This window comes from Cricetulus griseus, assembly GCF_003668045.3.
Source record: "Cricetulus griseus strain 17A/GY chromosome 1 unlocalized genomic scaffold, alternate assembly CriGri-PICRH-1.0 chr1_1, whole genome shotgun sequence".
NCBI lineage: Eukaryota > Metazoa > Chordata > Mammalia > Rodentia > Cricetidae > Cricetulus > Cricetulus griseus.
Genome location: NW_023276807.1, coordinates 101,835,911 through 101,850,481, shown reverse-complemented (window position 1 = coordinate 101,850,481; position 14,571 = coordinate 101,835,911). Strand labels below are relative to the sequence as shown.

The following is a 14,571-nucleotide window of genomic DNA, read 5'->3' as shown; positions in this document are numbered from 1 at the left end:
GGCCTATTCAAGGCTTGTCCCCAAACCAGGTGCCCCTCCCTCAGCCTTCCTGGTAATTGGTATTATAGACTTGCATCACCATACCTGACTTTCCTTTTTTGTGTTGTTGTTTGGTTGGTTTTTGAGACAGGATTGATCTGTGTGATCCTGGCTGTCCTGGATCTTGTTCAGTACACCATGCTGGCCTCTAACTCAGAGGTTCACCTACCTCTGCTCCTCCTGAGTGCTGGAATTAAAAGTGTGTGCTTCAGTGGCCCAGCCTAACTTTCCTTTTTTTAAAGACCATGCTGAAAGCTGGGTGGTGTTGCTTCACACCTTTAATCCCAGCGCTCAGGAAGCAGAGACAGGTGGATCTGTGAGTGGGAGGACCAGAGCAAGTTCTAGGACAGCCAGGGCTACACAGAGAAACTCTGTCTTTAAAAACCTTAAAAAAAAAAAGTTGATGTTGCAGTCCCCATGTGTGGTAGACAAACGCTACCACGAGTTCCCATTTGTTTTGTTTTATTTTTCATTATTTTTATGGTTTGTGAGCTAATAGCTTTGATCACAAAAGGAAAACTCAAAATTGTGGTAGAACTCCATGTGGCTCATGGAATTTAAAAGGGTTACTGTCTGGAGCCTGGTATGGTAGATAAGCATGTCTTGGAAGGCAGAGGTAGTGGGTGTCAAGAATTTCCGGTCCTCCTTAGCTACATAGGGAGTTCAAAGCCAGCCTGGGCTGTGTGACAAAAGGTTTTGCTGTTTGCCCACTGCCAACTACTATGTTACTTAATGTGTCTACACATTTACTTTGAAGAACATACAAAAAACCAGCAGTTACCTGTATTATACATACAGGAGTTTGTATACCCTTAAGTTTGAATGTTTTCCCTTTGTGCACATACTTATAAAACATGTGTGCCTTTTCCTATGCATAGAAATAGCCGGCCACAGGAAATAGTCAAGTTGGGAATCAGTACAGGCAGCATTTGGTTGGTGTAGTGATCCAGACTGGCTCTGTGAGGCCACGTCTTAGTGATCAGAGTTGTGCTCTATCCTCAGGTGTTTAGAGACCATCTTTGAGGAACCCAAAGAACGAAATGGTACACTCATCTCTGTCAGCCAGCAGAAAAGGAAGCGTGTGCTGGAATTCCAGGATTTTACTATCCCCCGAAAGAGACGAGCTCGAGGTAAAGTGAAGCTGGTGGGCAGCTTCACAAGGGCCCAGAAGGCAGCTCTGCAGACTCGAGAGCTGGACGCGCTTTTGATTCAGAAGCTGCTGGAACTGGAGACTTTCTTTGCCAAGGAGGAGGAGCAGGAGCAGTCAGCAAGCTGCTGAAAACACTGCAGCGTCTCCATTTTGAATCTTTCAGACCTCCCTGGAAGGGGCTCCCTGATTTTGTCCTATGCCCAAACCACTCACAATGCCCAGTCCGTGAATTTTTACTTATTTCAAGGTGCAGCCTTTTTAGGAGCTGGTGAAGAAGGTCCTCTAATTCTACTGCTGAGTATAGAGCCTCAGGAATGCTCCCTTTCTCCTGGGAATGGTCCTGAGTGACATCAGGCCACCTCCTTCCCGTCTCTCCCATCACAGGTGGAAGAAACCACACATCGTAAGCAACACTAGGAATCTAAGGACTCGGTGTTTGTTTGTGCATCCACATGAAAGTTCCTCTCTGTTTATGGTGCTGCTTGACCAAGACTTAGAAATCTGGCCTGGGGGCTCCTGGCCACATGGCCTGTGTGTTCCCACAAGCTCTTTTTAGTGGTTGAGAAGGATGAACTGATTCTGTCTGCCCAGGACCTTTAGTCTGAAAGAATGTGTGTGTTTGTGTGTTTGTGGCTTTTCCCCATCTCTTCTCCCATCTGTGACTGGGGGTCACTAGTGCCAGAGGAGCCCGTCCAGGCCCCAACGTAAGTTGCACTTTTTTAATGTTGTGGTGTTGATTATTTTCACTTTTTTGTTTTTGTATTATTGCTGCATGTTTGGGGTCTCTAAATGTGATTTTAAAACACTTTTAAGACATTAAGGAGAAAGACAATACATGTCTTAAGAGAACATGTGACAGGCATTTGATCAGCACATGGATGGGGGCGTGTTCCAATTCATGTGTTTCAGGCAGCCCCTCCCCGTCTCCAGTTTCTCATGTAGCTCATTAGAGGAAGCACTTTTTCATCCTCCTTCTCAGTCCTGCCCACTTAGCACACATATCTGGTTAGTGACCTGTGTAAAAGCAGATCTCTCACGTAACCATTTAAAGAAAGATTAAGGTTGAGTGTGGTTTTTCTTTGAAATGTGTGTATGACAGAGTTGGGAACAGTGGTGATAGAGACTGGCCCAGAGCATTTGCAGCTGCTTGAGTGCCTGCTTCAGGAGTGGGGGATAGTTGATTGATAGACGAGACCTAGTGATCCATTCCTTCAGCAAGATACCCAAATCCCAGAGCCAGGGCTCTCTGAGAGTGCCTCATGTACTCTGGTCCTTTGTCAAACCTACTGGAAATAATTGCATGCTAAAAGTAGTGCAGTTTCTAGGTTTGTCCCCAAAAGGAGTCTGCAGGCAGTAGGCTACCGAGTCTGAGCAGCAGCCCCACAGAGCTCATCTTCCCACTGTGCCCTCACCATGCTCCCTACTTTCCTCTTGTTTTCTCATTCCAATCTCTCTCCTGCTCTTTACACCTACCCTACAGTTCGTGTTCAAATAGTTAGCATTCCTGGCTGATGAGTACGATGTTCTACCCAGCCATTGGACATTGGTCACCTCTTTCCATCCTTCTAGCTCGGTCCAGGAATGTTTCCTGTCTGTCTGTAGAGAAGAGTGAGTGGTGCTGTGCTGGAATGTTAGCCGGTACTCTTAGGATTCTTTCATCCCTCTTTGTTAGTGGCTAGGGAGAAGGGTGCAGTTTTGAGGTCTTTTCGTGCCTTTCTTTGTAGGTTGATGGTCTGGGCCACACTGGAACAGAAAAATAAGATGTGAGCAGAGGGAAAATGTACCATGACCTTCACCACCTCAGCTGTTAAATAAGTTAACAGACACTTGCTTGTCTGGGAGGCTTTGAAGGTCATGATCCCATAGGATTAGAAGAGTGTGGGCTAGCACACCGATCCTCAGTGATGTGTGCAGAAGTGTTTAGTACTAAGTACTAAGACACTGTGCATTAGACAGCTTTCCAGCTAGCAGGCAGTAGACAGCCATTCATTAGTTTCACCACCAGATCACCCAGGAGACAAATGGTGAGGTGTGCACAGCTGTGCCACCAGCAAGATGACAGCAGACCTTCAGGATTTGCCCCTGACAAGTATGGATGGCACTTGAAAGGCTGGGAGCACTGGCCTGGAATGTGACAGGACTAGAGAGACCTAGCTCCATCCTTGTCCTGGGAACGTAGGGGGAGCAGTTGTTCTTGGCCTTCCCTTGATAAAGGCTCTTCTTTTTCCAAGTTAAGAGAAATTGACTCATTGAGTAATTCCATACTCAGCCACACCTGTTTACTGTCCAGTTTCACACCCATCAGCCAGCCTCAGGGACACATCAGTGTCCTCAGAACCTGTGGCCTCTGACTATGATGGGAGATGCTGGCAGTTGGCATGTCACCTGCCAGAACTACAGATCTGTTCTGGGATGGAAATTGGTAGAATTTCTAAGGATAGGGTGTCCCCATCTCAAGTATAGAAATTGCCATTAAACACAACTTAATAGCGTTCACCTCCGAAGTTACGGCTATGGGGAAAGAAGAGATAGCTCAGGTCCAACCAGATGTCAGTCGTTTCCTTTGCCGTCTTTCAGTTTCCAGCTGTAGCAACCTCCTTCCCTCCATTAGTGCCTCTCTTCCTTTTCTCTCCTGCTGTCCTGTTCAGCTTTTCTCTCTGTTCATCTGGATGTACCTCATCACCTGTTAAAGTAGATTGTGTCTGTCTTCCTGCTGCCCTTAATATAAGAGCTGACTGAGAGGGAGGGAGGGATAGATGTGCAGTGGAAAGATGTGTAGCTTTTGCCTTACTTGAGCCTGAAGAGCTCAGAAACTCATGCTGTGAATCCTGAACTTTGTGCTCCTCCAAGAGCTGTGAAAATCATGACATTTTTTTTTCACAATTTTGCCTGAAAGGGTCTTTTGTGAGGGCTCCAGAGCCAACCTGAGGTCAATTTTAGATCCCACTCTGTGGGCATCCTTCTCTGGGACATATCCCCTGCCCACTAGGTTAAGAACAGCAGCAAGTCTGCGGGACTGTGGCAGCAGGTCCAGGGCTGCAGTGCAGCCAAGTGGACATGGCCCTTGATCTCCCAGGCTGGGGCTCCACCTCCTCTGTACCATGTGCATTAAGATCTGTGCAAGACCAACTTTTAGGTCGTGATACTTTCCTCCTGGCACCTGAGGGGAGGGGAGTATGCAGTTGGTGCTTTCTTTGATCCCCTTGTTTTATTTCTATAGCTTTCCCCCTGGTATCATGAAAAGGGCCTTTTTAATCACCACACAATGGGTGGCTGTATCCAAAGCATAAATAATTGGCCAACGGTATGGAATGTCCTCACCTGGAGGTGAGAGCTGCTTTCCTGAACTGAACTTCGATATAGAACTGGCTAGGGAGACTTAGTTTTGTTCAAATCACTATTAATATTCCCTTTTAGCACACGTTGGGCAGCAAAAGCTTTTTCAGTTGTGAAGCTGGGGTCCTCATTTAGCCACCATCCAGCACAACATGCTGAGATTTCAAGCATGTTCTGTCTTTACAAGACTGACTGTCTAGTGTTGAATTTGAATTCTCAACAAGAAGCCCCCTTGAGCTGGTATCTGGGCCAGTAAGTTGCTGTCCCAAGTGTTCCTATATTATCATGGCTAATAGTTCAGTGAAATGTGTCCATCTTTGGTAATGTTGGTATACATAATGCCCCTACAGTTCCTTTTCTGTTTGATAGTTTGTGACTCTAAATGCCCACTGTTACATGAATTAATTTATGAAAATAAATTTTTCTTGGAAACCTTTCAGATAATTGTCAAGGCTATTTTGTTCTTAGGGCTTGGTAGTAGATTTAAATTTTGTCAGTAATGATCCAAGGGTTAGGTTTCTGTTTTTGTTGTTTTTAAGTTGACATTCCAGAGCCTTGTATTAAACATTGTTCATTGCAGAATGGCCATCCTTTCCCAAAACCTGCCCGCCCCACCCCCCCTCCCCCGTGCCGTTCAGCACATGTCCAGAACTCCACCTTTGGGTAGCCTCCCGAGGCTTGCAGAGCTTGGTGAAGTGGTCATCCCTTTCCCAGAGAAACTGGAACCTAGAAACAGTCTTTTGGAGCAGGGTCATATCCAGTTAAATTAAATCACTGGTAAAGTATTTGGGTTGTGATTTTTGTTTTGGGGGATAGGAGTGTGTTGTTTGAGACAGGATCTTACTATGTAGCCTCACATACCATAAGAACAAAAATCTGAGGTCCATTTAGGGTTCTACCCATCTTCTCATAGCCTAGGCTTATTAAGTCAGTCTGTTGGGATTACAGGCAAACTGCAGTGGGCTAGGTGTGGTGATTTGTGCCTGTACTACCAGCACTGGGGAGCTTAAGGCAAGAGGATGGCCACAAATTCAAGGCCTGTCTGGGCAATAGATCGAGGCCCTATCTCAGAAAATAAAACAAAATTAGTATTGCAACTCATTTTCTCATGACAGAGGAGCCAGTGAAATGTTTCATATGTGAGGACTGTCTCTGAAGAAAGAGTATAAATGCAGTAGGCTCCGTTCATGTAGCTTTGAAACAGTCTCCTCTCCTAACCTGTCTTCCTAGTTGAATGACTTGAACAGTTCATGACAGTGCAGTGAAAGTGTGCTTTTCTTCTCACCAAGCAAAAGCAGTGCCTCGTTTTCCTCTTGGGCTCTGAGATTGAACAGCAAGGAACTCCATCCATGCCATGTTTCCTGCTTGAGAAGTGTCTTGTATGATGCCTGTGTTGATGCTTGTCAAAGAGCGCTTACCCACACACAGCTAATTGACAAGTAAGGCATTGTTACTAAACATCTCACATCACAGATTCTTCTTAGCATTGGTGAGGCCTCCTGAGTGAGAGGGCTAATCTTGATGCAAGATTCCTCCAGATGAGTTTAGATGAATGACTCATTTGTAGAAAACTCATTTGTACAGTTCTTCTGGAACTTCTTTCAAGAGGTGTTCTAGAAAAGCACATGTGAATGGGCTTCATCCTGAGCCCTTGTATTCAGGAGTGGATTAGACCCACTCGCCCCCACTACACCATCGTGCTTGCTGCTTCCTTGCAGGGACCACACCTCCTTCACTCTCCCGCATGCTTACCTCCACTACTTCACTCACATCTTTTCATTGCCAGATCATTGGTCATGAAAGTGGTCTCCTCCTATTCCATATCTCCTTCCCTCATGCCCCAAAGCTTTTTGTTGTAGCCCCACCACCTCCTTGTCTGTGTTAATAACTATAATATGAGCTCTTCAAGATCAGGACCTTTTATTTTGTTAGCTCTAGTCCCTCCTGGCCTCTTTGGTAACTAGAACAGTGTTTGATATTTACAGCTGTTTACCGCCTAAACACCATTTTGGTCAATAAACTTCGTATTACCATAAGATAGTAATGGAGCTGAAAATTCCTGTAGCCTATCAAGGTTACAGCTGTCATGATGTAATGCGGTGTATTCCTCAGGTCTTGGTGTTGGTGCAAACAAGCCAGTGTGTTGCTACTCGTGTAAAAATGTAGCACAGTTGTGTACAGTACATACTTAATAGTGCTAATAAATGGCTTACTGATAAATGTAAGTTTTTATTGTATTAGAGTATATTCTTGTTTTTATTAAACTGTTTTTCAGTTTTATTTATTATGTATACAGTGTTCTACCTACATGTACACCTGTACGCCAGAAAAGGGCACTAGATCTCATCATAGATGGTTGTGAGCCACCATGTGGGTGCTGGGAATTGAACTCAGGACCTCTAGCAAAGCAGTCAGTTCTCCCAACCTCTTTGCCATCTCTCTAACCCCTTTATTTATTATTGAGAGACAGTCTTACTATGTAGTCCTGGCTTGCCTGGAACTCACTATGTAGAACAGACTGGCCTCAAACTCAGAGAGTTATGAGTAAAAGCTTACTGGACAACAGGCAGCAGCCTCAGCCTCCCATGTTCCATGTGTTAAGAAGCCACACAAGGGTAGGAATGTAGTTCTGTGGTAAAGGAGTTGCCTTGCATGTGTAGTGTCTCAGGTTCCATCTCCAGTTCCACCTCCCTCCCTCTGAAAGCAGCCACCCTGGATAACAGACTTCTATCATCTAGGTTTGTGTAAGTGCACTGTTGGCATTCACAATTTGACATTCACACAAAGAAGTTACCTAAGCAACATCTAAGGACACATTTCTCAGAATGTCCCTGTGCGTGATCAGGTGATGGCCCCCTCAGAAAAGCTTTATAAATAGATAAGTAGATTTCCCATGTATGGCTGCTGTACAGACCAGCCCAAGTCCATTTCAATGGCTCTTTTGTTTGTTTTGTTTTGTTTTTTGTTTTTCGAGACTGGGTGTCTTTGTGGCTTTGGAGGCTGTCCTGGAACTAACTCTTATAGACCAGGCTGGTCTCGAACTCACAGAGATCCACCTGCCTCTGCCTCCTGAGTGCTTGGATTAAAGGTGTGTGCCACCACTGCCGGCCTTCAATGGTTCTTTTAATACTTGAAGATGACAGCCGGGAGGTGGTAGTGTATGAAAATACAAAAACAAAGAAAAACACATGAAGATGGCTTGATCTCTGTCTCTCTCTCTCTCTCTCTCTCTCTGTCTCTCTCTCTCTCTCTCTCTCTCTGTCTCTCTCATTCCTTGTCATTCCTCGAAGAGCCTGTATAATGGCTGCTTGGGTTCTGATAACACAGTGTCTGTTTATATGCAGTTCCAGGAACGGATACTCTGAAGGCCTTCACCATTGGATTGGCTCACTGGAAGTGGCATCAAATTGGAGTCACCTACTTGGGTATACATGTCAGGATAGTACAGTTGGATATTTGCATTAGGAATCCTTTTAAAGGTCTCTCCCTCCCTCTTTACACACACACACATACACTTTTTGTTTTCATTTCCTGAGAATGGCCTTGTACTCCCTCCCCATTCTCCGACCTCGGCCACCTGAGTACTGAGGTTTACAAGTACATGTCACCATGCCCACCTTTAAATAATACTGCTTCCTCTTTTTAAAAATTAAATATTTTAAACTATGTGTATTATGTAGGGTAGTGAGGAGTATATGCACATGAATGCAGTACTTGCAGAGGCCGGAGGTACCAGATGGGGAGCTGGAGTTAATAGGCAGCTGTGAGCTGCCTGACACAGGTGCTGGGAATTGAACTCAGATCCTCTAGAAAAGCAGCACATGCTCTTAACCACTGAGCCACCTCTTTTGCCTCATCCCCACCCCACCCCTTTTAAAAAGATGGCTTTATTTTTATATATATGAATGTTTTGCATGTGTATATGTAAGGGTACTGTGTGTGTGTGTGCCCGTGGAGGCCAGAAGAGGTTTCTAGATACCCTGGAATTGGAGTTACCGGTTATAAGCTGATGTTTGGTACAAGGAACCAAACCAAGATGCTCTGAAAGGAGCTCCGACCACTGCTTTGAATCACTGTGTCATCTCTCCTCTCCAGACACTTTGAAACAGGATTTCATGTAGACAAGGAATTTGTGTGTGTGTGTGTGTGTGTGTGTGTGTGTGTGTGTAGGTCAAAGGACAACTTTGTGGAGTTGATTTTCTCCTTCCACCAAGTGGATTCTGATGATTGACCTTGAGTTCCAATTTGACAGCAAGTACCCTCTTACAGGCCCTACTTTCATATTTCCTTAAAACAAGGTATATTGGGATGGGCATGTAGTTCAGTTGGTAGAGTGCTTGCCTAGCAATCAAGAAATCCTAGATTAGAGCCCCAGCAGCACATTAAACAGGTGTGGTGGTACATACCTTTGACCCTAGCATTGGAGAGATGAGGCAGGAAAATCAGGAGTCCAAGGTTATATTCAGCTACATCGTGATTCAAGACTTGCATGGGGGCTCCATGAAGTTCTTCCTTGAAACAAAAACCAGAAGCCGGGTGGTGGCGGCGCACGCCTTTAATTCCAGGACTCAGGAGGCAGAGGCAGGCGAATCTCTGTGAGTTAGAGACCAGCTAGTTCCAGGACAGCCTCCAAAGCCACAGAGAAACCTGTCTCAACCCCCCTCCCCCCAAAAAAACAAACCAGAAGTTCCAGAAATGCAGAGAGCAAATAAGAAGCACCCACATTCCCACCATCCTTAATAAGGATTGAGGAATGAGAATGTAGCTCAGTGGTACAGTGTTTTGACTGGAGTGCACTGGGCCCTAGGTCCAGTTCCCAGCAATACAGAAAACCAAAACCAAACAAAAAACAATATAATAAGGATTGGCGGTCTTGCCCCAGCCATCCGCCATGGTAGGTGGATGAACGGCCCAAGCTAACATGGGGTTAGTGAGTTAAACAACTGCAATGAAGCCTCCTGCTGTTTGCATCAAGCTTTCACCTGCCTGGTGATTGGGGTCACTGTGGTCCTGGGCCGAGATCCCAGGGGTCTTTCATTTGGGGGCTCATCCTGGATTTTCGACCACCCCTCACTTGAGTGGATTCGATCTTGGAGGTAAGCGGGTACCCTATTCTCTCATCTGTCTCGACTACTGTCTGCCGGCTCTGTCTATTCCGTAAAAGCGCTTTCGGTTTTCAGTTTGCAGTTGTCCTGGCGGTCGTGAGACTACCCGGACTGCGATAGGTAGACATGCCTTGAGGATCACAGACTCCTGCCTTGGGGGACGCCCCAAGGAGAGGAATGGAGGCCCAAGGACGCTTGGACCCAACTCAGATAGCGGTGATTGTAGCAGCCTGGTTCTGTCACCCCTCAGCCTGGTGCCATTGCCTTATAAGCGGTGCAGACTGGTTGGGTTGGCATCTGTTCTTTTCTGTGTATTCTTTCTCTGTGTGTTTTTTCGTTAGTTTTCAATTCAGGATCCACCACGACACCGCCTTTCGTTGAGTCACGTGGTGCTACAAAAGGTACCTTTCTTTTTTCTGTCTTTGTTTCTGTATGGTTTCTGTGAAGCCTGGAGAGTTGAAACAGGCTGTGTGACTGGCCAGTTAAGCAGGTTTTTTATCTAATCTGTTGCAATCCACAGTCAGCCTGCCTGCTTTTCGGTGCCAGCTTGGCAGATCCTGAGCAGTTTTGTGTTTTCATGTGTAAATGTAAAGGTCCTATGTTGGGTTCCCTATCGAAATCTGTAAGTAGGCCTTGGGCAGAGGTTTGGGCAACAGCTTCAGCAGTCTGTAAGGGGGTCAGGGGGCCCAAGGTTGTCCACTCTGTAGGAGGGGGACTTGGTAGGACCAAGTTGCCTGCTCCATCTGTAAGGGGACCCAGGGGGGTCGCCCAATCTGTAAGGGGAGACTTGGTTGTGGACCAAGTTGTTCCCCATGTGGCTAGCCATCTGAAATTCTGAATAGGATCCTAGTCTAGTCTGTGCTGTGTTTGTTAAGCCTGTCTTTGTCTTTTGTCTTGACTCTGGAGGTCTTTCAGAACAGCTACTGCTCTAGATTCCAGAGGCGTCTCTCTCTCTGTCCTTGCCGCCCATGAGCGTGGCATGCGTGGGTCAGGGGTCTTCTCTTGCTGTCCTGAGCATGTTTTTAAATTAATATTTAAATTGTTAATGCTTCTATATATTACAGAAAGACATTGATGTTTGTGCTTTTAAAATGTTAATGTTTCAATTCAGAATCATTTTTAAACAAAGCCTGACAATGTAAAATTCTTGTTTTATAAAAGCTGCTAATCTATTATAAGATGTTAAAAATACAAATTAATACAGTTTATGTTTTCAGAAGTGAAGCTTAAGCAACTAAAATGTGTACATGTAGCTACTGTTTAAAGAATATAAAGTAACTCTATGCAATTTAAATTCAACTGTGCTAGATTTCAAATATTTTACTAAGTTAAAATCAGTTACAGACTGAAAATTAATTAATTACAGAAATAAGGCTTTACCTAGCAACCCATGTGCTTAAGGCAAGTAACTAAAACAGACAGATAGACCTCTAATGCTTCAGAGACCTGCAGAATATGGCATTTAAAATGTTATTTTAAAAGTTTATAATATCGGGGGCTGGAGGATGGCTCAGAGGTTAAGAGCACTGACTGCTCTTCCAGAGGTCCTAAGTTCAATTCCTAGCAACCACATGGTGGCTCACAACCATCTGTTATGAGGTCTGGTGCCCTCTTCTGGTGTGCAGATATACATGGAAGCAGAATGTTGTATACATAATAAATAAATAAATAAAATCGTTTTTTAAAAGTTTATAATATCAGACAGACAGACAGATCCTAACAGTGACCCAGAGTCTCCAAAGAAAATTATGAGGGACCCCGGTTCCTAGATGTGGATGATGATGACGCTGACCAGTGAGCAAGATGCTCAAATGTGATGCCTGCTGCCTGCGAGGACCTGGCCCAGACTGTAGACAAAGCTGCTGGACACTGGAAAATTGATTGCACCCCTTTTGCCTAGACAAAACAAGGTCAGTCTTTTCCATGTTCCTCTTCTACAGAGAGAAAAAAAACCTCACCTTATAGGCCTGAAGAAGATTGCTGTTCTTTGATACTTCTGCCTTCAACACTAATGGAGAGACTTGGGTATGGCTAATTGTATATGGACTGTCTCCTGTCACTTTTTAATAGATTCGGAAACTGTATAAAATTTACTGTTCTCAGATCTCTGAAATATTAATGGTTGTCAGCTTGGCCGCATCACGCAGTCAGATCCACAAGACTATAGTCAGCTTGGTAGCTGATAAAGTAGTGACTACCTACTATTCAGTCACAAGCTCAAGGTTTATAAGTTTCTTTTGGTGTCATCTAAGTATAAACTTAAAGGGCTTTTCATCAGGCCAAAGGCACCTCTGTCCAATCCATACCTGGCTCTCTGGACAGAAGAAAAATGTACAAGCTTCTAGCCCAAATCTGTAGTTTTTGCTAGGACTCAAAATTATAAATATGTTCCCACTGTTTAAACAGATATCTAAATATCTGCTTTTTCTGCACTGTGGGTTTCAGTAAATAAGTTTTAACTTCTGTTCCCAGTTTAAATATGTCTTAAACAGGTTTCTGCTTCTGGCAGACACATCTGAGTATCAGTTGCTGACTACAGCCTGCCCCTAAAGAACTGTGAACCCTGGACTAGTCCAGCTGATGTGGACACCACCTGTCTTTTCAACAGAGTCTGCCAACCAGCTGCTTCCCCATTGCCTGAATTCCCTTTTTGCTTTTGACTAGCATTTCAGCCTTCTTGGATCCCTAACTTCGTCCCAAAGTCAGCAGGAAGTAAAATGGGAAAGAATACATCGCCCATTTTCCCTGGTTGAAACGCTAAGTCAAAATAAACTCCCTTACATAGGGGATGCCAATATCTCTCACTCCCTGAAGGGGATGCCAGAGAGACAGCAATTCCATGAATCTCCAAAAAGAAAATGGGAGAATGAAGGGACCAGCTCCCCATTTTGGCAGCCATAACAGCCTAACATGTGTTTGCCTGACCTTGTCTTGGTCACTAGGAGGTCAGGTGCATGCCTCGTGGCAAGGAACCAATCAGAAGTTAGCTGGTGGTGCTTTGCTTTACAGCTCTGGGTGTGCTTTTCAGACAAGTGCACAGCAATGATGCGCAGAGCATATCAACCACCCTGGGAGGGCCTATGGGCCATAACAACCAGTTGACCAATCAACACAGGGCAAGTCCTCCAAGCCTGGCGGCACACCAATCCTGAGCCTGTGCGTACCCCCTAGACACTCCCCTTACGCTGCCCTATAAGATCTTTGTACCATGGTTTCTGGGAGTCTTTCCCTAGCCGTCTGCTATGGTGGGTGGATAAAAGGCCTGAGCTAACATGGGGCTAGCTCGTTAAACAACTTCAATAAAGCCTCCTGCTGTTTGCATCAAGAAAAAAAATAAGGATTGGCATTGTTCATTTGATTCCAATCAAGTTCAGAAGAACTCAAATTGCACTCATGACCAAACTCCTACTAGGCTGTCAGGCCCCATGATGTCTTATTCCATACATCTGTTGCCCTTCAGTGCCCTATCTGCGCTCTTCCTTTTTCTCTCTCTTCCTCTATAGCTCCATAAATAACCTACAATCCAAATACTATGCTTAATATTTGGCCTCTAGATCACCATTTGTATCTTCATTGTTCCCCAAGGCCAGAAAAGCTTGGTCTCAGTCTTTGGCCCAGGGGAAGGTAGTCAGCAATTAAAAGGTGGAACAAAGAGGAAGAAGTCAGGTCATGGTCACTGATGCTATACCCTTGAAAGGAATGTTAAGACCTGGTCTTTCTTTTTGTTGTTGTTGTTTTTGTTTTGTTTTATGGTTTGGTTTGGTTTTTTGAGATAGGATTGTAATGATAAATCTATCCACTATGCCACCCCAGCCCCACCACTGTGTGGGCACCCAAAACAACACACAGAGATTAATATTAGGTACAATGCTGCTGGCCAATGACTAGGATTTCTTAATCTATGTATTTTATAAAGACTTATCTTATAGAAGGCGCTAGCGGTGTGCATCCATTCTTCTCAGGATCACATGGCGACGACAGAGAAGAGGAGGAGGAAGAGAGTGATTTCCTGCTTGTCCATGATTATATTCTGAGTCTGCCTGCTATGTCACTTCCTGCCTGGATCACAAAACTTCTCTTTACTACATTTCCCAGAATCCCTCTCAACTCCTAGTCACACCTACCTTACTTCCCTATTGGCCAACAGTACTTTATTTATCAACCAATAAGACAAACAGACACAGAAGGACCTCCCCCATCATCTCCTCTTTTCTGTCTAAATAAAAGGGTTTTACCATTAACATGTAAAATATATAACAAAAGTTATCAAGTGAGATATAGTTATGATATTTAGTTCATTAACATTTAGCAAGATTTAAAGAAAATATTCCATCATCTATCATACCTTTGTGAGTCTAAAAGTCTTATATGTAGGGTTTTTTTTTGTTGTTTTTTTTTTTGGTTTTACGAGACAGGGTTTCTCTGTGTAGCTTTGGAGCCTATCCTGGCACTCTCTCTGGAGACCAGACTGGCCTCCAACTCACAGAGATCTGCCTGCCTCCATCTTCCTTGGTCAATAGGTATGAGTATGACAACATATTGATTGGCTATAACATTCAAGAGTCATTTACTGATTGGTTGGGAACTGAACTTACAGTTTTGCTCACGAGGGGTTTGGAATGTTCTTTTGAATTTTATACCTGCAAGGCCATGGAACAGTTGGTGATTTTTCTAGGAACATAATGACCTATATTTACTTTTAAAACTGAGATGGTTATGGCTTTCTGGAGCTGGGTAACTCATAACAATCTTTGGAAACAGTTGTTGAAGATAATAGAAACTAATAATAATAACTTCCAGAGACTGGTCAGCATGACTGACCATTTCATGTGTTCTTTGTCCCAGATCTGTGTGTGGCCAGAGTGATTTTCAAATACATGCTGGTGGGTATCAGGCTAGGCTTGAGTCTTTCGGTGTGTGTGTGTGTGTGTGTGTGTGTGT

General features: G+C 44.4%; 1 protein-coding gene across 4 annotated transcripts in view; it reads left to right on the top strand.

The window, feature by feature from the left end:
• The window catches only part of Prr14l (proline rich 14 like), a 55,705-nt gene extending 50,736 nt beyond the window's left edge, over nt 1–4,969 (top strand). For all 4 annotated transcript variants that reach the window (XM_035452083.1, XM_027387240.2, XM_027387241.2 and 1 more), the window contains one exon: nt 1,042–4,969. In XM_035452083.1, coding sequence (XP_035307974.1) covers nt 1,042–1,318 — 277 coding nt within the window. In that variant the 3' untranslated portion in view covers nt 1,319–4,969. The remainder of the gene's footprint in view (nt 1–1,041) is intronic.
• The last annotated feature ends 9,602 nt before the right edge of the window (nt 4,970–14,571 follow it).